Source organism: Haliaeetus albicilla, chromosome 28 (genome assembly GCF_947461875.1).
Source record: "Haliaeetus albicilla chromosome 28, bHalAlb1.1, whole genome shotgun sequence".
In the NCBI taxonomy this organism is placed as follows: domain Eukaryota; kingdom Metazoa; phylum Chordata; class Aves; order Accipitriformes; family Accipitridae; genus Haliaeetus; species Haliaeetus albicilla.
Window position 1 is genome coordinate 1,118,541 of NC_091510.1, and position 27,174 is coordinate 1,145,714.

Below are 27,174 nucleotides of genomic sequence, written 5' to 3' on the forward strand. Positions count from 1 at the left end.
TTTTTGAGCAGCGCAAGAGGGGTGTATGTGTTAAAGGGACTGCTTAGGGCGGGTATCGCTCCGGGGCGCGGACGTTTCTTTCGGTGCTTTAACCGCCGCGGTTCCTAACAGCCCGGGCGCGATCGCCACACCTCTTAGTGACCGTAGCCGGGAACTGTCAGCACGGCTTCTCCGCTCCCTTGGCAGTGACCTTTCCGCTTGGCAGCGCTGTCGTGAGCAGGTCTTTAATCTCGGCGTGACTTCACCGACCTGCTTTTTTGAGGAGGAGATTGCCGGGGCGGGAGGCGGTAGAGCTCCCTGCGGTCCTCTTCCGCACCCTGCCGGCCAGGTAGCGGTGCAGCCGGAGCGGGGGGAGCTCTGCCGGGCGGTTGGCCGGGGCCGCTGCGGACACAGCGCTTTGCGCCGGGGGCTCCTGCGGCCGGTTGAAGCGCAGGGAGCGAAAGCGGCGCGGAGCTCCCCGCGGCATCGGTGGCTCCGGGAAGCTCACCCTGGGGCCGGTTGTGATTGGCTGATGGGAGAAGCCGCAGCCGCTTATTGGGCGATTAGAAAATTTCGAAAAGCCCGCGCTGCTGCCGGCGGACCGAGCGCTGCCCGCGCCGGCTCCGCGTTTACCGGTGATGCCGGCTCCACGCGTCCCCGGACAGCTCGTCCTCCCAAAGCGTCTACCCCGTCTCAGAGGTGGCCTCGCTTCTCCTGGTCTTCTCGTCCTTGCCTTCTGATCTACCAGGCTGCTTCCTGTCTTCTCATACAGAAGGGAAATTGTTCAAGCTCAGACTATCCCGGGACAGCTATGCAAAAAAGGGGATTAGGGTCTTCTATTTTTCCCTCATCTTCATTTTTCGGGGCGTGTCTTAACGTAGCTAGTGGAAGCTATGTGACTTTATTTGTGATGGAACGTGTAGTATAATGTACCACACCTCACATCTCTGCTGAGAAAAGCCGAACAATATTGCTGACACCTATTGAAAAATATTTGTGATGGAACATGTAGTATAATGCACTGCCTCACATCTCTGCTGAAAAAAGCTGAACAATACTGCTTACGTTTATTGGAAGACTATTTGAATGTTAAGTCATTAAGTAATAGTTAACACATTTGAATTCACTTGAAGCTGTAAAATATTCACGAAGGATTTCAGAAACAGTTAATGCTCGCAAGCTATGATAAATGTGATTTAACAGACTGCAAATTCTATTTAGCGTTTCTTAAGTACAATTTCACACATAAGACCCAAGACATTACTGTGTTAAAGCTCTTTCAAGGAGTATGTGGGTGGCTCTTAAAAGAGCCTTTGGGTTAGAACTGCGGATCCGGGAGACGCTCTACTTGGAGCTGGTGTACTTGGTGACGGCCTTGGTGCCCTCGGAGACGGCGTGCTTGGCCAGCTCGCCGGGCAGCAGGAGCCGCACGGCCGTCTGGATCTCCCGCGAGGTGATGGTGGAGCGCTTGTTGTAGTGCGCCAGGCGCGAGGCCTCGCCGGCGATGCGCTCGAAGATGTCGTTGACGAAGGAGTTCATGATGCCCATGGCCTTGGACGAGATGCCCGTGTCGGGGTGCACCTGCTTCAGCACCTTGTACACGTAGATCGAGTAGCTCTCCTTGCGGCTCTTCTTGCGCTTCTTGTCGCCCTTCTTCTGCGTCTTGGTGACGGCTTTCTTGGAGCCCTTCTTGGGCGCGGGGGCGGACTTGGCCGGCTCGGGCATGGCGAGCACAGCTTCCCCCTCTTACAGAACGAAACCAGCAGCTAAAATGGCCGCAGCTCCCTCTATTTATAGGGCTGTTATGCAAATACCAGACCTCTAACTCGTACAATTCGATTGGACTTTCCCTCACGGGGTGTATCTTTGTCGCTGATTGGTTACTATAGGATCCGTCTTCTCATTGGTTGTATAGGTGACGACTGTTTTCAGCCAATCACCAAGAGCTAATCCCGCCCAGGGAAGGGATAAAAGGGAGCAGACGTTGCGTCAGTATGATCGCCCCGTTGCTGTCGGGCGGGGTCTGGCTGGAGTTTTTCAAGCGCCTAAAGCATGTCCGGCCGCGGGAAGCAGGGAGGCAAAGTCCGGGCTAAGGCCAAGTCGCGCTCGTCGCGGGCCGGGCTGCAGTTCCCCGTCGGCCGAGTGCACCGGCTCCTCCGGAAAGGCAACTACGCGGAACGGGTGGGGGCTGGAGCGCCCGTCTACATGGCGGCCGTGCTGGAGTACCTGACGGCCGAGATCCTGGAGCTGGCGGGCAACGCGGCCCGCGACAACAAGAAGACGCGCATCATCCCCCGGCACCTGCAGCTGGCCATCCGCAACGACGAGGAGCTCAACAAGCTGCTGGGCAAGGTGACCATCGCGCAGGGCGGGGTGCTGCCCAACATCCAGGCCGTGCTGCTGCCCAAGAAGACTGAGAGCCATAAGGCTAAAAGCAAATAAGCTCAGCGAGCAAAGCTGCTCAGGCTTTTCGCAATATAACATTATAACCCAAAGGCTCTTTTCAGAGCCACCCACAGGGTCAGAAAAGAGTTGTGTTGCTTTACAAAAGTGTTTGGGTGCTAAGGGTTAATATGCTGATTTTGTTACAAAGCTAAAACCATGTTCTGTGGCAATTTCTTAAAACTTCTGGCTCTTACAGGAAAAGGGTGGTAGATTTTTCCAGCTCCTCATCCTTTTTAAATGAAAAAATACTAATTGCATTTGTAGTGATTTATTGATTCTCTTGTGTTTTTCTTGTAACAGGATTGGTAAAATGCTCGTTCTTGTTGTTGAATCTGCTCATCTTTTATCACTACAGACTACTTATGGTATGAAATATGGGGAGGGGGGTGGCTAGAAGACTGAGGGGGAAGTGGAAAAATCTTTGCAGCATGAAATTAAATAGGAGAGCATCCCAAACCCATATAACTATATCTAAGAATGAAGAAAGTCTTAGTTTATAGGCCTTTGTTCTTTAAAAGATGTAAAGCTTCCCTGTGACTTAATTTAATTCAGAAATAACATGAGAAACACTTTAGGGGAATTGTCTTATTTTGGTCTAGATCCTTAACTAGTCAGACCTGCACTGTAAAGCAAAAATCTTTCCATTCAGAAGAAACTCCTTGCAGTGCTGGTATATTCCTGTTTTAAGTGTGATTTTCAAACTTGCCCCTCTTAAATTTCCTCATTGTTCGTAGCTATTCCTCTTGTTACATCAGTGAACAGTGAGCAATATTTGAATTAATCTACATTGTTGGCACAAGTATCACCCAAGAGCACAATGTTAAAGCTCTTTAGATTCACAGTTATAAATTATGAGAGACTGTCTAGCTGATTCCTCTTGCTCAGATGTTCCCAGAAGCTGCACCTGGTGGCCTGCAGCACACTGCATTGAGGCCACAGCTCCCACCTGTGCAGCACCTCTGCCCTCCCCATACCCTGGGGGGAAGGAGGAATGCTCTGGTCTTAGAGGAAGGAAATTATCACCTATGGCAAGATACTACCCCCTGCACCTTTCCTCCCCACCCCGCAAGCAGAGAGGCTTTTAAGTAGGACTGTATCATAACCGAAGTGGGACATCAGGGATGGTTTGTGGAGAGAAACATAGAGGAAGAGAGCTGTCTGGAGCACCAGACTCTTCTGATATGGTAACAGTATCTGTGCCTAAGGGTTTTGTTCGCGAGTGGATACATTTAGACCTGTAATGTTTTCATTACGCTGTTTTATTGATCATTAGCTGCAGCTACATATCTCCAGCAATTACACCTCTCTTGAAGAACTGCAGTGATATAAAAACTGTGTTTAATGTCACAAGTCTTCTGTAGTGTCCAGAGCAGTTCCCTGCATATATGCGTTTCAGAAGATTGCAATCATGGAACAGTTTGGGTTGGAAGACACCATCAAAGATCATCTAGTGCAACCCCCCCTGCCCTGGGCAGGGACACCTTCCACTAGGCCAGGTTGCTCAAGGCCCCATCCAGCCTGAACACTTCCAGAGATGGGGCAGCCACAATTTTTCTGGGCAACCTGGTCCGGTGTCCCACCACCCTCATTGCAAAAAACGTCTTCCTTATGTCCCACCTAAATCTACCCTCTTCCAGTTTAAAACAGTGGCCCCTTGTCCTGTCACTACAGGCCTTAGTAAAAAGTCTCTCTCTGTCTTTCTATTTTGAAAGGCTGCAGTAAGGTGTCCCCAGAGCTTGCTTCTCCCCAGGCTGAACAACCCCAACTCTCTCAGCCTTTCTTCACGGGAGAGGTGTTCCAGCCCTCTGATCATTTTTGTGGCCCTCCTCTGGACCTGCTTGAGCAGGTCCATGTCCTCCTTGTGCTGGGGACCCCAGAGCTGGATGCATTACTCCAGGTGGGGTCTCATGAGAGCAGAGTAGAAGGGGAGAATCACCTCCCTCGACCTGCTGGCCATGCAGCTTTTTATGCAGCCCAGGATACGAGGGGCTTTGCGGGCCACAAGCGCACATCTCTGGGTCAAAGCACTGGAACACCGGAGAAAGCCCATGGGGGTGAGGGTATCTGTCTCCAGGAGTGGGATTTCTCTGTGAGCAAACTCCTGTATGTGGAAATCAGAGTCAGTACCACAGGAGAGGGCCTTGGCCTTCTCTGAGTGTGGAGGTAAGTCCAGCACATTTCTCCAAATTCTTCTTGTCATCTGACTAGAAATTCATTATTTTCTTTAGAACTTCATTCCAAACACCTCTTCACTCACTACTCTGCTCACCTCAGTAACTGGATTTTTACCCTCTGTGACACTTAGATCCACTTCTTCGCATTCCCTATTTTTGTTCTTAGCCACTGGTGGTTTCACCGGCTGTGAACCCTGTGCTGCCATCACACTGATGAGGCCTCAGATGGAAATGGAAATGTCCTGCAAGTCAGATGGATTACATGATAAGAGTGCTGGCAAATCTACTGGTATTAAAGACTCGTGGCTTTCAAGCAAATTCCGCTGGATGAAGGAATGTAGCAAAGCGAGTTTAAATAAATGAGCTTTCTTTCAGTTGCCTATACAACAAACAGTAGCAAAGAAGAAATCCATGTGGTGCCTCAGCTGTATCACTGGGTTCCAATACACCTTCACATTCTAAAGAACTTGTAATGCAAAAATACCTCCAACCAAGCTCCCTCAAATGTTACAGATCACAGTTATATATAGGGATAACTCAGTGATGTCAGTCCATATACCAAAAGTCTTAGAATTTCATAGCTAAAAAGTAAGATGAAAGGCTTTTCTATCCTTTTCCACCTTTACTTTGTTTGCAATGTTAGGAATAATACACTCTATTAAAAAGATCTTACATTATTTTAGTTTGCATAATATTATTACTATTATTACAGTTGTAGCAAATACAGATATGGATTTCAATTGCCGTATAAGCTCTCAAGAAAATTAGAAGCTACTTTGCTGTTGGATATAATACATTGATGTGATGATTTTTTTTACTAATTATGTACTTTCTTGTGCAGTCATGGTGAGATGTTGCCTTACTGCAATAAGCAAATGCAACTTCCTCATTATAGTTTAATGAGGAACTAGGGTGACTGTCCTAATTAAAGCACACTTGAAAAGCTACAGATTTTTTTTTTAAATGGAGCAGAGGCTTGCATAGGTTTCCTTTCTAATTTAGCTCCTAGCAATATGTGTCCAAATTCATGAGGAAAATGTAGTATGTATAACCTGGGGATTGGATCCTAAATGATCCAAATAATAATTGGTCTCTAATCAACAGTAAAAGCAACTTCATTAGGGATTATAGTCAGCAGCAAAATTTTCTTTCCGCTCTACTTATTTTTGTCTAAGAAAACCCTCTGGTCCATGACAGAACTGACTATGCCAGTAAAAGAAACACTTAGGAAACACATCTGTGGTCACTTGCAGCAACCAAGAGGCAAGGCAGCCTCCCAGAAAGCAGGATTTTAAATTACATTAAATGTGCTCCAGACTTTGGGGAAAGGGGTTTGCAGCTAAGTAATCTGTAATCTACTGGTCTCAGGCTCTGCATCACTCATTTCTGTTAGGACACTTTGGAAGATTATTTTCCAAATCTTCCAGTGGTTATACTGCTAGAGGGAAAAGTTATACTAGGATGCTCACCCTGCACTTAGGAAGAGTTATGAAGAAATTATGATTTTGACAGACTGAAAGATTTTGTGTAATTCATTTAGGCTTCCTTTTGCATTCAGAAGGTTGTTTATAACTGCCTCAGGAAACATATCTAGACACAGATCTTTAGGTATAAAGAACAAAGCCAACTTTGTGGAGCCAAATGGTAATGTTAGGCACCAGCCTGGCAGATCCACTAGCAAAAAAACCCCTTTCAGTTACTCTATAAACAGTTTTAGTTCATCCTGTTCAGTCAAAAAGTGAACACAATCTAAATTATAGCTAGTTTTGCCTGTTCATTTTGTATATAGTTGAGTGGCAATTCCTTAATTTATTTAAAATAACAGTTTGAATGAAAATGGAATTCACAGTGATAATTATAAACATAACAAAGACTCGTACTTTTCTGAACACCTATAACTTAATACATGAATATCTCAATCACATTTTTCCCTTGAATTTAGGGAATATATTCTGCCAAGAAATATTTCAGAGTTGTTGCCTAAATTCTGTGAATTATGTTCCAGAATGAGACTACATAAACAACAGTAGAAATTTTAAAGCGTATCAATAATTTTTAAAAGTTAGACCTGTTTGAAGTGCACAAAATCCTAATAATATCAAGTACTATAGCTATATCACTTCTATTCTGACTGTGTAAGTAACATTGTAAATCTTAACACATTTAATTTAAAAATATAGTCCCATTAACTCTTTCAGTAGTTATTTGTTTACTTTACAAATACAGTCCAACATACTGTAAGCAGCACGCATGCGAGGTTAGTTACCAAAAGCGCGACATACACAGCAAAATTTCTGCATTGCTCATTTGAAGAAAATTTTTTCCTTTATTTGTCATTTCTGAGATGTCATACAGACATGGTTGGTAATGTCTGTCATGATTTCTTTCGCTTGTTGCATCCAGCTGCACGTTAAGGAGCGCTGCTCCATTGCAGGGCCGGCAGCGAGCCCGGCGCCCCGGGACTGGGGCTGCCCGAAGAGGGGAAGGGCGGACGGTTCCTTCTGCGCTCCCAAGCAGCCGCTCCGAGTTCCTTTCACAGGAGCTTCGGGTCTCGGAGTTTTCCCACCGGAGCCCCTCTCTGCCGATTTTCCCGGCCGCTTAGGGTCTCGCTCCCTGCTCCCTCTCGCACCGACCCGCAGCCCGCTCCTTGCGGACGCGAAAGCGCTGAACGCTCGGGGCGCAGCCCCCAGGGCTGCACGGAGGAGGGGGCAGCCCTCGGGACCGCAGTGTCCGGGTAGGCAAAGAAAACACGGAGCCGCCACGATCGAGGAAAACAAAGAGAGCGCGGCCCGGCAGGCGTCCCTCCGGCGCTCCCACCGAACGAGGCGGGGAGCAGCGGCGGGGCGGGGCGGGGCGGCAGCGCCGAGCGCGGCCTCGGATTGGTCGGATTTTGCCGCAGACCCGCGGGCAGCGGGGAGGAACCGGGCCGGGGCCGGGGCCGGGGCCGACACCCCCGCTCCTGCCACGGGCGGGAGCCCAGAGCTGCCTCGGAACCGTCACCCGCGCCGGGCCGGGCCGGGCCGGGCCAGAAGCAAACGGGCGGGCGGGCGGCGGGCAGGGGCAGCGCGCAGGGCGGCCCGAGTGCGGGAAGCGCGGGGCGGCAGCCCGGCCCCGCTCGCCGCCCGCAGAGCCGGCAGACGCGTCCCGGGGGCCGGCGGCGGGGAAAGCGCCTCGGCCGCCGCCTCGCGGGAAGCCGGCGCCGAGGCGCGCGGGGGCCGCCCGGGGGCGGTGAGCGGGGGAAAGGGCGGAGACTGCGGCCGAGCCCCCGCCTCCCCGCCGCCCGCCTGCCGCCGCAGTCCTCAACCAGGTCGGCTCCCGGGGAATATACCGCGGCTCCGCGGCGCCGGCGGCGTGCAGTGCGAGGCTGCGGGGAGCGCCGCCATGTCCGGCAGAGGCAAGGGCGGGAAGGGGCTCGGCAAGGGGGGCGCCAAGCGCCACCGCAAGGTGCTGCGCGACAACATCCAGGGCATCACCAAGCCGGCCATCCGGCGCCTGGCTCGGCGCGGCGGCGTGAAGCGCATCTCGGGGCTCATCTACGAGGAGACGCGCGGCGTGCTGAAGGTCTTCCTGGAGAACGTGATCCGCGACGCCGTCACCTACACCGAGCACGCCAAGAGGAAGACGGTCACGGCCATGGACGTGGTCTACGCCCTCAAGCGCCAGGGACGCACCCTCTACGGCTTCGGCGGCTGAACGCGCATCTCGGACCTTAACGCTGTCAAAACACCAAGGCTCTTTTCAGAGCCACCCACACGTTTCACAACGAGAGCTGTTTATTACTGAATTTGAGCTTCAAAAGTGTTAAAGCATTTTGGATTCCTTGATAATTGTTAGAGCTCTTACAAAGTATTATCCTTCCCTAAACATTCTAAAAAAACAGGTCCCGAGTACTGCAAAATACCCAGTGCACAGAGATCAGAGGTTTTAAATAACGTCGTTAGTGATTGTAAACTTAGTGCAGCTTTTATGAGGTATTTAGATTTACTTTTTCTCACTAGTGGAGGCAGTACCGCCATCACCGTAACCGCAAATCACAACAATTGTGTACATACAGCGCCCAAGCTGTGACGGCTGTAGGGCGGAAGTGCCTGTAATTACGTTAGTATTTTTTACTCCAATAGGAATGGAACAATTACAATCCTCTAATTTGCATAACACCCTTATAAATAGGGGGGGCAGGCGCCATTTTCGGTGTTGTTGAGGTACAGTGAAGACCTTGGAAAGAAACTTTTAAGGATGCCCGAGCCGGCGAAATCCGCTCCAGCACCGAAAAAAGGCTCCAAGAAAGCCGTCACCAAGACGCAGAAGAAGGGCGACAAGAAGCGAAAGAGAACAAGAAAGGAGAGCTACTCGATCTACGTGTACAAGGTGCTGAAGCAGGTGCACCCCGACACGGGCATCTCCTCCAAAGCCATGAGCATCATGAACTCCTTCGTCAACGACATCTTCGAGCGCATCGCCGGCGAGGCCTCGCGCCTGGCGCACTACAACAAGCGCTCCACCATCACCTCGCGGGAGATCCAGACGGCCGTGCGGCTCCTGCTGCCCGGCGAGCTGGCCAAGCACGCCGTCTCCGAGGGCACCAAGGCCGTCACCAAGTACACCAGCTCCAAGTAAAACGGTCTTGGAACTATAAACCAAACGGCTCTTTTAAGAGCCCCCACGCTTTCCTAAAAAGAGCTGTAATCGCAACTAAAGTTTTGCTCCCAGATTTGTGAATTAAATCATATAACAATAGCGTGCGTTATTTTTACTTGGGAGTGATAAGAATACATTTCGCAAAAACGTTCTTGTAGTAATAAACAGCTCTCGTTGTGAAACGTGTGGGTGGCTCTGAAAAGAGCCTTGGTGTTTTGACAGCGTTAAGGTCCGAGATGCGCGTTCAGCCGCCGAAGCCGTAGAGGGTGCGTCCCTGGCGCTTGAGGGCGTAGACCACGTCCATGGCCGTGACCGTCTTCCTCTTGGCGTGCTCGGTGTAGGTGACGGCGTCGCGGATCACGTTCTCCAGGAAGACCTTCAGCACGCCGCGCGTCTCCTCGTAGATGAGCCCCGAGATGCGCTTCACGCCGCCGCGCCGAGCCAGGCGCCGGATGGCCGGCTTGGTGATGCCCTGGATGTTGTCGCGCAGCACCTTGCGGTGGCGCTTGGCGCCCCCCTTGCCGAGCCCCTTCCCGCCCTTGCCTCTGCCGGACATGGCGGCGCTCCCCGCAGCCTCGCACTGCACGCCGCCGGCGCCGCGGAGCCGCGGTATATTCCCCGGGAGCCGACCTGGTTGAGGACTGCGGCGGCAGGCGGGCGGCGGGGAGGCGGGGGCTCGGCCGCAGTCTCCGCCCTTTCCCCCGCTCACCGCCCCCGGGCGGCCCCCGCGCGCCTCGGCGCCGGCTTCCCGCGAGGCGGCGGCCGAGGCGCTTTCCCCGCCGCCGGCCCCCGGGACGCGTCTGCCGGCTCTGCGGGCGGCGAGCGGGGCCGGGCTGCCGCCCCGCGCTTCCCGCACTCGGGCCGCCCTGCGCGCTGCCCCTGCCCGCCGCCCGCCCGCCCGTTTGCTTCTGGCCCGGCCCGGCCCGGCCCGGCGCGGGTGACGGTTCCGAGGCAGCTCTGGGCTCCCGCCCGTGGCAGGAGCGGGGGTGTCGGCCCCGGCCCCGGCCCGGTTCCTCCCCGCTGCCCGCGGGTCTGCGGCAAAATCCGACCAATCCGAGGCCGCGCTCGGCGCTGCCGCCCCGCCCCGCTTTGGACGCTTCATGTGTTGCTTTTTAATTTTGTATTTATTAGTATTTGCCTACGTAGTGGCCTTCCCCAGCTGTATTTAAATAATCTCTGCCAGTCGCATTCTCTTCGACCTCCAGCTTCTTTCTGTTAACTAAGTCTTTCGACGTGTTGCTTAAAAGAGGAGGGGAAGGAAGCACTCAATCTCGTGAAAAAGAGGGTTTTCTTCCTTTATTGAACATAACAAACTATTTCCTTCTTGCGGATTAAAACGTGGTCAGTTTATTGTTTTTTTTTTTTCCCTCGCAGCACATGCACACACACACACACACAAACACATACATATGTCTGTCATGCCTTTACCTATCAAGCATATTTTTTACCCTTGTGAGAAAAGCTGAGAGCCTAAGGAATTATTCTAAGATAACAGACCATAAGGAAGCAGCACAAGTTGCAATGTTATGTTCTGGGAATGCTTCCTACTGGGGAAGCAAGAGACCCGTTCTTGCCCAGCACCTCAATGGAAACAAAAAACTATTACAATAGTCTCACACTAATGCCTGGGTTATCTCCTTGCTAAACACATGCCTCTTAAAATAGGAATGCTACTCATATTGCTAATGGTTAACAGCAAAATACAGATCAGTGTTCTAAGATTACTAACTTTACTGGCTTAAGGCAGACTTGGTGAAACTTTACTTCCTGACACAGATAATATTAAACTAATTTATACTGAGATTAAACACAGTTTCATAGTAAAAAAAAAAAAAAAAAAAGAAGAAAAAATGGTTTGGGCTACTTAGGGTTTTTCCTTTTGTCTTTTTAACAGCACAGAGTTTACCAAATTTCTAGTTATTTTGGCAATAAATAAATCAATTTCCCATTTAACAGACCAATATTGAAATAAACATAAATAAGTCTTCAAGAAATGTAACAATTAGAATTTCCTGAAGAACTTTTCAGGGATTTTCTTTTGGTGTGGCTTCTGTTCTAATTTGCATTTAGTCTTCATATCTTGAGAACTCATAGCTTTATGAAAGATCTTCACTGGCATAATTTTATGCAAGTTCTTTGGCAAACAGGAAAAAAAAATGTGTTTCAGTTTCAAACCTCCCACCCTCCTGCATCTTTCTTATTTATTAATCATAATGGCTCACACATTTTTAGGGTAATTTATCTAGTTCTTTACCTTTACCAACCCTCCCTCATGCCCCAGAAAATGTACTAGATACATGTGCAAAAAGGAAATTGCTATCCTTTTAGATAATGTATATATTTATATGTATCTTTATATATATTACTTTTTCCAAACAGAGAAACATAAGGCAGCAGGGTTTTTTCCTTTAAATACCTGTTGTTATCTTTTAACTTTTTCCATTTCCCTCCTCACCAGACAACCTTGTTCAAAACTCTTCAGCCTTCTTTTATGAAATTGTGTAAATCTATTGATAGAATCAGTTTATAATTCAGGCAACCAATTGTTTCAGAATTTTAAGTACAGCATTTAAGGAAGTGTCATAGCCCATTTGTTTTGGGTTTTTGTTGTTGTTTGCTTGTTTTTTTAATCGTTGATATGAGGCCCTCCTGACTTTTCTGCTTAGTCATCTTCTTATAAACACCACCAGTCAGCTCCGATTCCTATATTTAAGCTAGAGTCTTGTACAATTAAGTGTTAGATTCATTAGCACGTGTGTGTCAGCCTCCAGTCAGATAAGCCTCTTCTATTTACAAAGCAAAAGCAATTAGCAACTCCAAAACCCAAATCAGAGTGTTAAGTAAAGACATCCATAGGACTGATAGATAAATGAAACAGTTATGGAAAGATATCTCAAGGCGGAGAAAGGATACAATACTATCCCTTTTGCAACAGCAAAGAGCTGGAGGAGCCTCATGGAGGGTCCTAGGGAAGTTCTGGGAGCTCTGTTTGCATTTTGGGGGGACATGGGTGAGGGTGGCTGTGCTACATAGTATAGTAGTGGAGCTCTGCATCTATACTGGGACAGTGTGCTGAATTAGCAGGAACTTTAAACTGTACTTTTAGTTAAATAGCTGATAAATAGTAACTCCAAAATGTTATTTCTAATACATTTAAAAAAAAAAAAAAACAAAAAAACCCCCAAAAAACCCCCCACAAACTAAAAAATTAAACCAAGGCCCCTAAAAACTCTTGAGGATACAAGGTATCAGTATTTGGAAATGTTCTTAAAATACAATGTATACAAGTGTTCATTAAATACGACACATTTCAAAATACCTCTAATGTGATCTTAGAGGGATTCATTCCAGGGCCCTCAAACCAGATAAGTTTAGAAATTCCTAAGTCTAAAGATCCTAGAAGGTACAGATATCTGAAAATGTGTAACTGCATATAGACACGCACACAGACACACATATACATACAATTGCTATTCAGTCCTCACAGCACATATCAGTATTGGCTACTTCACATTAGATGGGCTGTTCATTTTATTTCTATGTAGACTGCACTTGTGCTGCTGCAAGGTGAACTCAGACTCTGCACACACTTACCTAAACCACCAGTGAAACAGCAAGAACTGGCCCGGCAGTGCTGCTGCCTCTGTTACAGTTTTCAGGCATTGGATGCAGAAGTGGGGTGACATGTTCGGTCTGGTGAAACTTCTGTGTTATATTGGCCTAGGCTGAGATTTCCAAAGCAGCCTGAGAGCACCAAACAATGGCAACCCTTGCATTTTCTTTGGTGTCTGTGTAGTTACCTCTCTTAGACTTTTAAAATCATCTCTCCTGGAAGAGGACTAGTCCATATCCATGTAAAGGAGCTTCTTTTTTTTCCTGGATATGTTCCTTTTCCCTAAAAATAAAACAGAACAACAACAAAAAAATCTGTCAGGTTACCCCATCTGGGAGAAGTAATGGGAAGATCAAAACTGGCACAACTAAGGAAAATAACATAGTTTCAACAACTAGCACCATAATTCATTTAGGAGAAAGGGAAAAAGAAAAAAAAAAAGAAAAAAGAGAACAAAAAAAGCTTTCTTAACATTTGTATTTCACTATATAACTAACTTAAAATGTAGCTAGCATGATTCTCTGCTTGGAGGTCCTTTAATCTCAGTGTGATAGTGATTTTGACAATGAGCTGGTTGACTGCAGAAAAGCATACAGAAATTCTCAAATGTTACTTATCATTGCATTGGTGGAGTGGGGATCTTAACTGCTTTTCATGGACTACCAGTCTGAATTAATTCTGAAAATGTTCAGAGCTCAGCTCATTGAATTGGCATCTGAAAGTTTTACATTTTATTTTTGGCTGTTCCTGAAAGGCTGTGTCCCAGAAACCTTCTTCCCTTTGCTGTCATGCTTCTTACACCATACATTAAGCTCTGCATCCACGTGTACATTACAACATTGGCATACTGTGCTAAAATCCACAGAGGCATACTGAACATTTCTCAAAAATTATCTTGTGTGCCCTCTGGAACAATTTCTTCCTTATTAATGGCCTCACAGATTGAAGCTCTTACAGGCCAGCATTTTGTATAGCTTTACTGGTCCATCCTGATGGATCAGTGTTGTTCTTGGGATAACATACAAAAACACAGGTACAGAGAAAAAGGGGATGCTCATATCTCAAATATTTATGATATGAGGCAGGCATGCAAGGAAACATTGGAAGGTCTTAGGAAATGTGTAGTGGTGGGTCAGGATAAATGCACAAGAGAGCAGCAAAAAAGATACACGGGAGATCTGAGCAGCTTTTTTAATATCTTGACTACATTTAATCTCCAGACATACATCAGAACAGATGACACAGCACAGCATAGTACAGTCTTTGCTGATGCGTAAAGATGTGATGATCAAGCCCAGTAACACATTTTCTTCCCAGTCCTGTGCTAACAGCTTGTCACAGTGCTTGAGGGTAAAACAGCCGGCAAAACAGAAGCAGTTCTGGAACTGAAGCCATATGCTGCTGCTGCCTGGAAACTGGGTAACAAATAGTTCTCTCTCTATGATTAACTATTAACTGATGTTAAGAAGAAAAAAAAAAACAACCACCAAAAAACCCCCACAACATCTAAACATTGATGTCCTGCAGCAAAGCACGGTGCAAGAACTTAAAAGGAAGGGAAGGCATTTTTATTTTAAAGCAAAAGTTATTTCACTCACACATCCTAACACACACTTAGAAGACCAAGTTTGCAAGTGGGCAGGCCAGTATTGCTTGCAGGGACAGGCAGGACAAGGAATACTTGCTGTGAGCCCTCAGCCGGTTTCCAGGGCAAGGGAGGTGTTGGCTAAAACCTGCTCTTCTTCAAATGGCCTCTTGTGCAGTTTAGAAGTTAACAGCAATTCTATTCCTCTGTCTATCCAACTTCTAACACTTCTGTCACCGTCAGGATTTACTCACCAACTGCTGTCTCCATAGCTGAATGCCTTGTTGGTCCAGGACTGATCATTCTCTTCCTCTCCTCTTCTCTCAATTGCTTTAGTTTATACCATCCCTTGCTTTGTGCTCCACACTGTTTTCACAGCCTGGATGTCCCAGAGGAGCTGCAGGTAGATATTTTGAGATCGTGATTACCTAGTACCCAGGTACAATTGACACCCCCCATACGTACAGCTATTCTTCTGCTCTTCTCTCTGGTGCTTGCACATCCTGCCTATTTCCAGAGTTCTGGGAATATGTGGGTTTTCACATTTTTGGACAAATCTGAATTTTCTCCCCATCTCACTATTTCAGTTACTAATGTTGTATGAGTACTCAGAGTTGTAAAGGTCACCAGTCTTTCCTGAAAGAGTTTAGGGCTTCAGAGTTTAGCAGTTACAGAATAGTGAAGTGTTCACCAGAAGTCAGGAGGGTGTCTTTTGTAACACTGCTGCTCTGTACTGTCAGCTAGGAAATTAAGACACTCCTACAGAGGGTGACAGTTTTCACACAGACTGCAACCTGGATACTTAGGGAGTTTGCCACAGTGCTGTCCTATAAGCAATAACTGTTCCTGGATAAAGGAGATTAAAGGAGCTAGAATGTCCTCTCCTGGACTCTAACTTTACAAAGAACTTTATGTGCTGGCAAGTAGTACCTACTACAGTTCTTGTGGTCTATGCTGTAGTATATTTTTCTAACTTCCTAAAGGGCATTGAAATGCTTGTTGGACCCAAGTTTAGAACTAGGGCAATGCATCTTTTACAATATACAGAGCACTATAAAACCACCACCTTATAGTTAGAAGAGTTTGTCTCTCAAAGCCAAGGTATCAAATTGAGCTTACGGTTTTCATCCACTATCTGCTTTTAATCAAATTTGGTTTGCATTGGTTTATATATTATGTTCTATGAGTATATTGCCTTATTATTACTAGTCTTTTTTTTTACTTCAGTAACAGCTTTGCTGAGAATAGCACTTCCCATTTGACTATTGCTTCATACTGTTATAGAAGAAATTTGACTAACTGTATTCTTCTCTCTGAATAGTCTCATTTAGCATTAGTAGCTTAGCACTAGTAGCTAAAGTAGTTGAAGCCTTAGGCCACAAGAGCTGACCAAGAGTAAACTTTTTGATAATACTAATACTGCTAACACAGAACTAGCTGAATCTCTCAGATAGGAGTGGAATGAATAAGATAAGGACCAAGGAAACAATTCCGAGAGAATGAGGTAACTTCAGAAGGAGGCCAGCCCAGCAACAGTGAAAACCAATAAGAAATCAAGACCCCTGACCAAAATTAAGTGATTGGACTTGGGGATAGAGTGCTGGGTGGTACAGGTATAACTGAGGGTGTGATATGCTGTAGAGGTCCCTCTTTGGAGGCACCCAGCTCAAGCTGTAACCTGAGAACTAAAAGAGCAATTGGAAACCTTTACACTTGGACCTTATGTTAATCAGCAGCATCCTAGGGTCAGACCAAGTTATGGTGGCCAGCAGACAAATCCATAAAAATAGTAGCTGACAAACAGTACTTCCTAAAGCTCACCTATCTATAATATGAAAACTTAGCAAATGTTCATACTGTTGTGATAACGATGTTTGTACATCTACAGTCTGAAAGATGCTTATACTCAGCTGAAGATACAACATGACTTAAAAGTGGGAGAGAAGAGAGAAAAGAGGGGCAGCAATGTAGAACTGCCCAGGCTGGCTGAGCTCAGGCTTCACTGTTTGTGATTACTGAAGACTGTAACCAACAGGCGATTCACTTAAGAAGCAGCCCTGAAGAGGATTTGCAAATGAAAAGAATGTGATAGGATGTTTAGGATTTATCTTTAGATACTGGCTTGCATAGAAGCCACCATACCACCTTTACAAAGTTTTTACATTACAATAGTTAATTCAAATGAAAACCTCACCTCTTTTTTTCATATGGATATATCTATTCAGGGTTTTTCAGAAACTAGTAAGTGTCAAGTAGGGCCGATTCAAACACTTTCGCTCTAGAAAGATGCTTTCATCAGACCTTCTTTTATATATTTCTGATGAAAGGAAGTATTTCACAAGGACATCAGTGGTTATGCTCTATCTTACCCATGGGACAGATAGGCAGTACATTCTTCCAAGCAGTGATTTGAGCCAGATCATACCAACACAGTGCTAGATCACTCACAGAGGATAGCTAAACAGCCAGGAACAGTCTTAGCCAAATATCTTACTGAGCATCTAAAATCACCTGCAAAAGCACCTTATACGATTACCAACAGGCACAAGGGCAAAGCACCAGCAGTTTGCAAACCAGTCCTCTGCTAGTCAGCACACTGGTCTTGCTCAGAGCCAGCTTCTACCTGGCAGGATTCATTAGCTCAGGCTCTCCTGCAAAAAAGAACAGAAATGCTCCTGGACTTTGCTGGTACCAGAGGAGCCTCCACTTTTACTCTCACTTTGACTCAGGAGATCTTGCACTAAGTCACCTGTGTGTGTCTCAGACTGAAGAAATGTTACATCAAATAAACTGTGTATGGCAAATTGTTTTATTTCTAAATCATGATATTATTGGGTTGGTTTTTTTAGCAAACACCTTCCAGGATCTATTCTGTATCAATCTTAACTGATAATCAGTTTTTCCTCTGAATTTTATAGCAAGTGCAAGATGTCTTTCAAGTCTTTAAGTAGTTTATCTTCACTCAAGAAACCCAACTTAAATACTCATGATACCAGTTCTTGTTTGTACCTTATGAAAGGATTATTTTTTTTCCCCCAAGCAACATCTGATTTGGGATTTCTATTGTTGCTCTTTTATACTGAAGTGATTCAACACCATATGCAAACCGATGGCACTCCAGATAGGATTTATCACTTGCGTAAGGAGGGAAGAGCAAAGCCCACTCTATAAGCTACAGTCAACCACTGTTCCCATATCACTACTGCAACCATCTGCAGCTGTTACAGGCTTCAAAATCCGCACAGTAAATTCTTCCTAATTGCATAGCTGGTCCACTAGGACAAGCTACGGTAAGTTATTATTAGTGTCTTTCATAACATATAACACCAAAACTACTTCAGACTCAGGCGTTATAATTTAGAGTTTATATGAGCTCACCCTTCCTGCAAAGATCCTTGCACATCTGTTTCCTTCTCAGCTGATAGTGTGTTAGTGTTTTTCACAATTCAAGCATTCAAGTTTCAGAATGAGTCCAAATAATACTGTATTTATTCAAACAGTCCACAGCCTTCAAAAGACTAGAGGAAAAATGATAGAGATTAAGGCAAATAAAAACCTGCTTCCCTGTCTCACTCCTCAAAAATCATTTATTTCTGGAACATGCAAAAAACCCATTATTTTTTACCTAAACTTCTGCTGGAATTTAAGAATTCTGACCATTGATTATACAAGATACTAAATATCCACAATACAAAATATTAAAAATAGCTATTTTATTGGATTTAATTATAAATAATTTTATCGTAAACAGGCTTAGATAAATAGATCTCTCACTATCCCAGGCAGTAACAGGAAATGAGTTTGCTTTCACTAAGACTCATTTCTGCAATCTCACCGGTAATCATTTATTACAAAAAAAAATCTGTTCTGAAAAACACGAATCCTATGTCAATGAACAAATGGGGGGGGAAATCATATAGAGTATCTTAATTCCCAAAGTACTATTCTCGATGCCTTCGCCCCCCCCCCCCCCCCCCCCATTTATCCCTCCGAGGTTAAGTAACAGAAAATGGCTGAAAGTGAGAAAAACAAGGGAAAGAAAATGGTGTCGAGGCTCTTGATTGGTCAGATTTTGCTGCAGAGTCCCAGTCCCTGACACAGAGACAGGAAGATTTGCTAAGATGAAGCGTATCAGCAGCTAAGAGAAAACCAAGAGTCTTGCAGATTTAGGCTTTCCAAAAGAAATATTTTATCTCCGCAACTCCCCGTGGCTCCTTGTTTCTGAGTTTAAATGAAGGATGCAGCCAGCTCAATCTGACCGCTTCTTAAAGGCACAGCTGCTCACTTGTAGCACTGAAAAAAACAAAAAGACATTCTTTCCAATACTGCAGTGGAACAGCAAGCTCCCCAAATTACATAAACAGGCCTGCAGTATAAAAAAAAAATTGAAAGGCGACGTAAAGTCAGAGATAATTTTGGAAATCTAAATTTTTCAGGCACCAGTTGCAGATTTATTGAGTAGGAGAGCAAGGGGTTGTGCAGCTGAGCTTACAGGCAGGGAGAAACCCCGTTTTCCAGGTAGGTTCACAAAAGTCACCAAATATGACAGATAGGGAAGAACCTCCATTTAAGCATAATTCTGGACTCAATGTCAAGTTTTTAATCACTAATACTCCTTGGAAAACGTTTCCTCTGTACTCAGTTCAGCAAATATTTTTGGGAGCCTAAATACAGATGGAGAAAATTGATCCAAATAGGCGTCTCTAATCATTCACACCAGATATACCCAGAACCATGAAGGATGCCACGAGTGTGTCCCCAAGAAAACACCACCAAAAAGCACACCTCTTTTGAAAACGGGACTCGCAGAAATTACCCTTGCCGCTGCCCTACCCCCAGCTCTCTGGAAACACAACGCTTACCACAGGAATAAAATAAAAGTGCTTGAGAAGGGCTGAAGATGCCCGGGGGACATCGCTCACGACAGGGACAGACCACAAGTGATAAAGCACTGAGAAAACTGCCGAGCGGGCGGGAACGGGCTCCTTGCACCTTTAGAAATAAAACAACACCCACACCAAAAAAAAAAAAGGAGGGGGATGGAAAGGAAACAATATTTCTGTTGGGACCATAAACCGTAATGTTGTTACCATAAGAACATAAAGTAAACGCAGCACAGCAGGAGACAATTTACAATAGCGTTAACTCTGAACACATCTTCTCTAACTGAGAATACAGAGTTCTGTAAAGTCTCACCTTTAGAAATTAAAGGTGTTGTGCGCAATTACTTTCAAGACATACAGGCAAACAGGTTAAAAATATATACAAATCTTTCAGAGCTGGGTATTTACTTCAGAAAAGGAAAGCCCGCGGTTAAAACTTTTTCCTTACCATCTAAAAAGGAAGTCACCAGAGAGAACGTGTAGAAAGGCATTTTGACCCTAAACGGAGACTTGCCCTAGCACGATCACCTCAGCTGGCATTAACACCATGCCGTTTCGCTACGGCCAGAATCATTTTCAACCCCTCTGAAAAGTGATGTACGCGTTTTGCTTGGTACTTACTCGGCGGGATACGGGCTCTTGGTCACGAAAAGCATATGGAAACACATCGCTGCCCACACAGGACTAAAAGTTTACAGCTCTCTTTAGTGGCCATGTGGTGGCTCTTAAAAGAGCCTTTGGGTTTTCGGTAGCCTGAGATCCGTTTGCTAGAAGCTTAAGCGCGCTCGCCGCGGATGCGGCGGGCCAGCTGGATGTCCTTGGGCATGATGGTGACGCGCTTGGCGTGGATGGCGCAGAGGTTGGTGTCCTCGAAGAGCCCCACCAGGTAGGCCTCGCTCGCCTCCTGCAGCGCCATCACGGCCGAGCTCTGGAAGCGCAGGTCGGTCTTGAAGTCCTGCGCGATCTCCCGCACCAGGCGCTGGAAGGGCAGCTTGCGGATCAGCAGCTCCGTCGACTTCTGGTAGCGCCGGATCTCGCGCAGCGCCACCGTGCCGGGCCGGTAGCGGTGCGGCTTCTTCACGCCGCCCGTGGCCGGCGCGCTCTTGCGGGCCGCCTTGGTGGCCAGCTGCTTGCGGGGCGCCTTCCCGCCCGTCGACTTACGCGCCGTCTGCTTCGTGCGCGCCATCTTCCGCGGTGCCGCCGCCGAGCACGGAGCAACACAAACCTGTGCGGAGAGCGGCCGCCGGGCCGCTATTTATAGCCATCACCGCCCTGTGATTGGCTAGCGGGAAGGCTCACATTCCATTGGACAATGGGAAGGATTTGAAAAGCCCGCCGTCCGGCGCGGGGCGGGGGGCGGGACACGGCCGGTTCCCGCGCCGCAGTCCCCTCCCGCGCTGATCTCGGTTCCCGTCTCCTCGGCTCTGCCCCGGCGGCGGTCGGGCGCTCCGCCACAGCGGTAACCCGCCGGCGGACGGGGAGTTTTTACCCTGGCCCCGCAGCAGAGGCTTTTATCGCCGCCTCTGTCCCGGGCAGCCGGGATTTCAGCCCCCTTGCGAAAGGCTTTTTCGAAAAACCAGCCCTCCCTGCACACATCCCGCGCCACCTGAAGTTCGATAAAGTGCTCTGGTTCACTTTTTTTTTTAAGCGTGTATTATTTTTTACTTGTATTTTCCTATTACGTTGTCACTTAGGACCTATGAGGAACCACTTTATTCTGCGGCACTTATTCTGCATCAGAGACGACACAAAAAAAACTACGTCACATCCATATCAAATCTCTGGGACTAATGAAATTACATTGTTCCCTATAGCATTTCACTTCTGCTGCATGTGGCACGATAAATTTCATGAAATGTTGTCCCCCAAATATCACACGTTCAAAGACTAATCCTTATGGAGCTCTGAGTAAACAAGCTGCTCTGGCTTTTGGCCAAGTCAGTTGAGAATGACAGCTGATGTTTAAAAGGGACAACATTTTCTTAGGAGAGGTATAAACTGCATTAGAATAAAGCTGTTGTTAAAAATAAATAAATAAATCTTTATTTCATGCCAGAACAGCAGAGAGAAAAAAAACAAACTGAATGCTACCGTGCATATTTCTCTGTACTTACTGCAGCTAATTGTTCTAAAATGAGGAAAGAAAGCTTCAGTAGTTTTAGAACTCGATTAGGTGCTTGACAGACAGCCTTTTGATACACCTGCCCAATGAACAGCCAGGGTAGGGCACACACAAAACCACCCTAATCATTCCCAGTACTTCTAACATGACAAGCATTTTCTCTACTATTAAAATGTCCTAGTCAGGGAACAAAAACAGCACTAAATACAAGTACCACTCACCAAATCGAATCAGTGTGAACGACTCTTTTACTGAAAATGTGGGTGGCTCTTAAAAGAGCCTTTGGGTTAGACGATCTTCCAGAGATTTACTTGGAGCTGGTGTACTTGGTGACGGCCTTGGTGCCCTCGGAGACGGCGTGCTTGGCCAGCTCGCCGGGCAGCAGGAGCCGCACGGCCGTCTGGATCTCCCGCGAGGTGATGGTGGAGCGCTTGTTGTAGTGCGCCAGGCGCGAGGCCTCGCCGGCGATGCGCTCGAAGATGTCGTTGACGAAGGAGTTCATGATGCCCATGGCCTTGGACGAGATGCCCGTGTCGGGGTGCACCTGCTTCAGCACCTTGTACACGTAGATCGAGTAGCTCTCCTTCCTAGTCTTTCTACGCTTCTTGTCACCCTTCTTCTGCGTCTTGGTGACAGCTTTCTTAGAGCCCTTCTTCGGAGCAGGAGCGGATTTAGCTGGTTCCGGCATTTTACAAGCCTGTCGCTACCTGTCTACCGCAGGAACGACGTAAATACAATAGCGGCGACCCCCGTATTTATAGGGACGGTATGCAAATGAGATGACTCAAGGCTGTTCTTGTCTATTGGACAATCCGACTTCGTGATGTCAAACCATCTGGCACCTCCGATTGGTCGCCACTTCATCTGTGTTCCCATTGGTTAACTTCACAATCGCAGCCTCCGCCAATCAGAAGTCCCACCGAAGCCCAGAAGGAAGGGATAAAAAGGCAGGGTGGCAGCTCTTACTGCATTTCTTCTGTTCCCGCAGGTTGTTTTTTACTCTTTTACGCAGGTTTCCTTTTTGTTTTGGTTTTTTTTTTTTTTTTTTAAGTCTTGAGACATGTCCGGCCGCGGGAAGCAGGGCGGGAAGGCGCGGGCCAAGGCCAAGTCGCGCTCGTCGCGGGCCGGGCTGCAGTTCCCCGTGGGCCGCGTGCACCGGCTGCTGCGCAAGGGCAACTACGCGGAGCGGGTGGGCGCCGGCGCCCCGGTGTACCTGGCGGCCGTGCTGGAGTACCTGACGGCCGAGATCCTGGAGCTGGCGGGCAACGCGGCCCGCGACAACAAGAAGACGCGCATCATCCCCCGGCACCTGCAGCTGGCCATCCGCAACGATGAGGAGCTCAACAAGCTGCTGGGCAAGGTGACCATCGCGCAGGGCGGGGTGCTGCCCAACATCCAGGCCGTGCTGCTGCCCAAGAAGACCGACAGCCACAAGGCTAAAGCCAAGTAAAACTCTTCCAACAAACAACCCAAAGGCTCTTTTCAGAGCCACCCACATCTTCCTGAAAGAGCAGGAACACCCGAGCCTACAAATAACTTGTTTCTCTGGAAACTGTTTTGTTATCTCTGGAAACTTTACAGAGGTCGAGGGAAGGTTTCTGATGCATAAACTTCCTATATGTTCCTTCAACTTTATATTTTGCTGATCGGTGTAGGTCCCTGCATTTTTCTTTAAGAACTTAACGTACTTATGTAAGCGTTTCTCAGCTTCCGTTTTCTGAAGAAAACAATAAAAGGCAGCGGTTTAGACTGGGGTCAGTCACCGCAGCGTGGTGTGGGGAGGGGAGACGAGCACACGGCCGGGGTGGGCTCGCTGCTCTCCGCTCCGTGGCTTCAGTGGGGGAAGCGGCGTTAATCCCGCGGAGGTGGCCGTGGCGGGAGGGGAGGGGGCGGAGTTTCCGTGCCCGCCCGCGGCGAGGGGCGGGGCCGCCGGCGGCCAATCCGAGGGTAGCGCGCGGTTTTCAAACGCGGGGCGGGGCGCGCGTTTCTCCCGGCGCAGCCGCCGCTGCCCCGTTCCGCGGGTGTAAAAGGAGCCCGAGTGTGTTTTGAGTGGTGGCTGCTCTGTTCTTCTGCCTGCTGGGGCTGGAAATCGAACTGGAGGATCGGGAGTTAAACCAAAATACGCCCAAGTGTATTTTTCCATAGCGTGTGGGTTCGTATAGCAGCGCTGTGGAAAGTCGTATATACGCGCGGCAGGGCATCATCGTGTACCAGTCTAGACTTGAACTGATGTTTCAATTCTTTCTTTTTCATTCTGACAGCGTGGGTGGCGGTTAAAAGCGCTGTTGGGTTTTTTTCTCTCAAACTTTGCTCTTACAGTATTGCCCCCTGGACTCTGCCTTCTTCACCTTGGCTGCGCTCTTTGGTGCCACCTTTTTGGGCCTCTCGGCCGTGGCAGCCGCCACCTTCTCGGGGCTCTTCGCTGCTGCCTTGGCCTTCTTGAGCGTGGGAGCCCCCTGCGCTCCGTGGAGGGGATCCCAGCCTCGGCGATCACCTCGGTGCCGCTGGGGCCCGCCGGCTTTGGAGCCGCCCGCCGCCGCCTTCGGCTTCTTGGAGGCGGGGGCCGAAGCGGCGAGTAGTCTCGGACACAGAGACAGGTTTAAAGAAAAAAAAAAAAGAGAGGAAGGGAGTATTGGGGGATAGAAATCAGGATAACCAGCGAGAGGCCGGTATTTATAGGGAGGAGCCTCTCCGCCCTTGGTGTCTCGGGGACCCCGTCCCGCTGGAAGGGTTCTCTCCCCTCTGTTTCTTCGGAACCGATTTGGGTTTTTTTAGTTTCACTGGAAGGGACACTACATTCCTGCCTGTTAGGCAGATATGGGTAAACCAGGATCTTATTTCTTTTTCTTTCGGTGGTGGTGTATGCGGACGAAAACAAACCCAGCGGGAGGGGAGGCAGGAAAGCACCGCCGGGAGCTGAGAGCCCCGGGCTGGGCCGGGGGGGGAGGTGTGTGTTTTCTTTGTTCCTTAAAAGCGCCCCTGGAGACCTAGGGCGAGGAACACTGCTGCTTTTTGCAGTGTCCTCCCTCGGGAGGCGGGGGAGTGAGTCACTGTGGCAAGGCGTTAATCGAAAATGTTTTTCAAGCAGGGAGAGGTAACACTGGAGTGCCTGGTTGAAGTGGTGCTGGGAAACAAGATGAGAATCGCGGGACTTGTTTTAAACTGTACTTGCTTCTTACACAGTTTTCAAGGTGTGTTGGTTTGGTTTCGGTTTGGGTTTTTTTGGGGGGGGGGGGTCGTTGGTGGTTTTCTTATTTTTTCCCCGAAACGGGCAGAGGACTTTTTTTTTTCCTTTTTATCAGCCCCCTCTTGTTCACAGAAGTAGTATTAAGTACTGATCACCTACTATTCAGAGATGGACTTTATTAGTAGCCATGCTGAAATTCGAGGCTTAGAACTAGGTTTCAAACATTTAAGGATTACTTTTTGTTTAACAATCTCAGTTTATTTAATGTAGTATATTAAGAAAACAACTTTCTATCGGTGGATATTCGCGGGGGGGGGGGCGGAGATTACCTGGGTCTGAAGCAGAGCACGGCTTTGCAGAATGTCCTGATCGGGCCATTTGAAAATCCCATGTTTTGCAGCAGAGGCCTCCCAGGTCTCATTTTTGCCCTCGGAAACACAGGGTGATGCAGGAGCATTTGTCTCTTTTCAGGACCAATGCTCACACTGAAGTGCCTGAGAAGGAAGGGTGTCTGTTTTGCGTCTCTTGGAAATTAGGGAAGGAGGGTTTTTTTCACCACTGATGTTTGAAAAATCACTCAAACCCACAGGTATTCTAACATTTTCTTTTCAAATGAGAGATGGACAGCTGGAAATCTAGTCTAAAGTATTATTTTTTCCATTCCTCACTAGAAACTAGTTACACTCAGTAATCATGAATCACAAAATTTACCATTTTGTTCTCTGCCTTTTTAGCCATGTTTCCCCCTTGAAATGGTGCATATAAAGAGCTCAGTTTCCTTTCATAACAGTTTATGACTGATGTTCTGTTTTCTATGCCACCAACAGTGTTTTCATGATGGTTCTTAGCATGGTTTTATTCGTACAGGCAAACTGATGAGTTCTGTATACCAAATCCTCTTTTTCTTTAGCTAAAATATGACTGGAATATTTTCCTGCAGTTACTGCATATAGTTCTTCTTCCTTGTTTCTCCTGACCAGCCATCCACATTCAACATAGAAAGGCAACATATTCTTCCACCTCATGTCACTATGCTTGTTACAAATGAACTTGTCTTGTCTGCATACCATAGTTAAATAAAACTCCTATATATATTAAAATAGAAGAGAGAATTGGAGTATGACACCTATTTACTTATGTGACAGATGAGACTTAAAAAAGTGTCCTTTAATAACAATATTTAATTTCAGTTCAGATGCTGAATTTCTAATTAATCTGGATCCTTCCTCGGATTTCTTTCCAACTATTCAGACAGCCTAACCTCTCAGATTTCTACATAAAGGAGGAAGGCTTTAGATTTAAGCACAATGCATCACAGTTGATGGTGGTCATGAAAAAACATTTAGTGTCATAGATGACTTTTACTTTCAACCTTCAAGTCCACACAAAGTATATATCCTTATGCTTTAAAGTACTAGTTATAGCATAGGTAGTGCAATCTCTCAGATAGCCTTCTCCCAAAGCATGTTATTCAACCTGTAGATACTTAATAGTTTTCTGTTTCTCCATAAAACACTAGAAGATAATAAGCAAGGTAATAAAAACAAACAAAAAAAACCATGCTCAGTTGTAGAAATTTCCCGAGTTTGCAGGCAAACTAGTAGAACAGAATGAAGTCATAAAAGAACATTCACATTTCATTAACTTTATCATAGTGAGAACAGTGTATTGGAAAAGTCCCTAAATGTTCTTTGCCTTCAAAAAGTCTTATTCATGTTTTTCTTGAAACAGACTATGCTTGACTTGCTCTGGAATGACCTGATTGTGGACAGCATAAAGTCCTTGTCCAAACTCCCTTGGTACTTAGCAGTCTTCCTCAGTCTTAGAGGAAGGTGTGAATTTTTTTATTCCCCCTCCCCTACCCCCCCCCCCCCCCCGGAGAAGTTGCTTTAGGCTACTGTATTTACAAAAAGTGTAGGCACCTTAGAACATTTGCCTACAAAAATGAATAGAATTATTTGCCTGCTACTGAGAGTATCTCCAACTGTGTGCTGTTCTTTGTAAAAATTATTTGAGCATTTATGTGACACAGTCTATCCAAAGGTTAAACACACTTACGGGTCTATTCATAGATTACTCTCAAATGCTTTCACTTAAAAATTTAGTTCCTTTAGTACCTTTCTGCAGCTATACATAGCAAACAATAATACGATCAAGTAGGAGTATCTTACAAATCTGGTGTAATGTATAGAAACGTTTTGAATAATACCACCAGTAATTAACTTTTCATATTCCCTTGAAAACAGGCTTGCTTAGACAGCAAATGAGGTTTAAAAAAATGATATTATTGTTTATTCCCCTCAGATACACAGTACAGGATCAGCTTAGACATTGGTAAACATGAGAGAAACTCATGTGTCTCCATTCACAAAATTTCAGAGGCACTGATGCTGACACTCAGGCCATTTGAATGACGGGGTTGAAGTCTGAAAGCCAATTGCATTGTAGCTGTAGGAACGGGGCAGAAACCCGCATTTGCCGGTAACAATAAACGCCCCGTGTGTATCTGGTGTGAACAAAACAGCAGCTTGCCATGAAGCACAGGTCA

At 46.9% G+C, this 27,174-nt stretch overlaps 8 protein-coding genes across 10 annotated transcripts; 4 read left to right on the forward strand and 4 right to left on the reverse strand.

Moving 5' to 3' along the window:
• Window positions 1-930: 930 nt before the first annotated feature.
• Window positions 931-1,704, reverse strand: LOC138682515 (histone H2B 1/2/3/4/6). The gene has a single exon (XM_069773581.1). The coding sequence runs from the start codon at window positions 1,702-1,704 to the stop codon at window positions 1,324-1,326; it is 381 nt and encodes a 126-aa protein (XP_069629682.1). The 3' UTR covers window positions 931-1,323.
• A 32-nt stretch (window positions 1,705-1,736) lies between these two features.
• LOC138682514 (histone H2A.J) lies at window positions 1,737-2,755 on the forward strand. The gene has a single exon (XM_069773580.1). It carries the CDS (start codon window positions 2,032-2,034, stop codon window positions 2,419-2,421), a length of 390 nt encoding a protein of 129 aa, XP_069629681.1. The 5' UTR covers window positions 1,737-2,031; the 3' UTR covers window positions 2,422-2,755.
• A 5,201-nt stretch (window positions 2,756-7,956) lies between these two features.
• Window positions 7,957-8,351, forward strand: LOC138682517 (histone H4). The gene has a single exon (XM_069773584.1). The coding sequence runs from the start codon at window positions 7,980-7,982 to the stop codon at window positions 8,289-8,291; it is 312 nt and encodes a 103-aa protein (XP_069629685.1). The 5' UTR covers window positions 7,957-7,979; the 3' UTR covers window positions 8,292-8,351.
• Window positions 8,352-8,534: 183 nt separating this feature from the next.
• On the forward strand, window positions 8,535-9,261 carry LOC104319968 (histone H2B 7). Its single transcript, XM_069773582.1, has one exon. The coding sequence runs from the start codon at window positions 8,835-8,837 to the stop codon at window positions 9,213-9,215; it is 381 nt and encodes a 126-aa protein (XP_069629683.1). The 5' UTR covers window positions 8,535-8,834; the 3' UTR covers window positions 9,216-9,261.
• A 159-nt stretch (window positions 9,262-9,420) lies between these two features.
• Window positions 9,421-9,811, reverse strand: LOC138682516 (histone H4). The gene has a single exon (XM_069773583.1). The coding sequence runs from the start codon at window positions 9,790-9,792 to the stop codon at window positions 9,481-9,483; it is 312 nt and encodes a 103-aa protein (XP_069629684.1). The 5' UTR covers window positions 9,793-9,811; the 3' UTR covers window positions 9,421-9,480.
• Window positions 9,812-12,408: 2,597 nt separating this feature from the next.
• LOC104312493 (histone H3) lies at window positions 12,409-20,559 on the reverse strand. Of its 3 annotated transcripts, none has more exons than XR_011322642.1 (3): window positions 17,813-19,921; window positions 14,689-14,831; window positions 12,409-13,131 (listed from the first exon to the last, which is right to left on the reverse strand). XR_011322642.1 is itself a non-coding variant. In XM_069773731.1 (3 exons), the coding sequence occupies exon 1, from the start codon at window positions 20,501-20,503 to the stop codon at window positions 20,093-20,095; it is 411 nt and encodes a 136-aa protein (XP_069629832.1). In that variant the 5' UTR covers window positions 20,504-20,559; the 3' UTR covers window positions 14,029-14,831; window positions 17,813-19,098; window positions 19,939-20,092. The 3 variants fall into 3 exon arrangements, 2 of the variants coding, with proteins under 2 accessions (XP_069629832.1, XP_009912037.2); XM_069773731.1 differs by lacking the exon at window positions 12,409-13,131 and adding an exon at window positions 19,939-20,559 and having other exon boundaries at window positions 14,029-14,831; window positions 17,813-19,098; XM_009913735.2 differs by lacking the exons at window positions 12,409-13,131; window positions 17,813-19,921 and adding an exon at window positions 19,939-20,559 and having other exon boundaries at window positions 14,029-14,831.
• Window positions 20,560-21,669: 1,110 nt separating this feature from the next.
• LOC104324274 (histone H2B 8) lies at window positions 21,670-22,176 on the reverse strand. The gene has a single exon (XM_009928374.2). It carries the CDS (start codon window positions 22,125-22,127, stop codon window positions 21,747-21,749), a length of 381 nt encoding a protein of 126 aa, XP_009926676.2. The 5' UTR covers window positions 22,128-22,176; the 3' UTR covers window positions 21,670-21,746.
• A 247-nt stretch (window positions 22,177-22,423) lies between these two features.
• Window positions 22,424-23,188, forward strand: LOC138682539 (histone H2A-IV). The gene has a single exon (XM_069773732.1). It carries the CDS (start codon window positions 22,500-22,502, stop codon window positions 22,887-22,889), a length of 390 nt encoding a protein of 129 aa, XP_069629833.1. The 5' UTR covers window positions 22,424-22,499; the 3' UTR covers window positions 22,890-23,188.
• The last annotated feature ends 3,986 nt before the right edge of the window (window positions 23,189-27,174 follow it).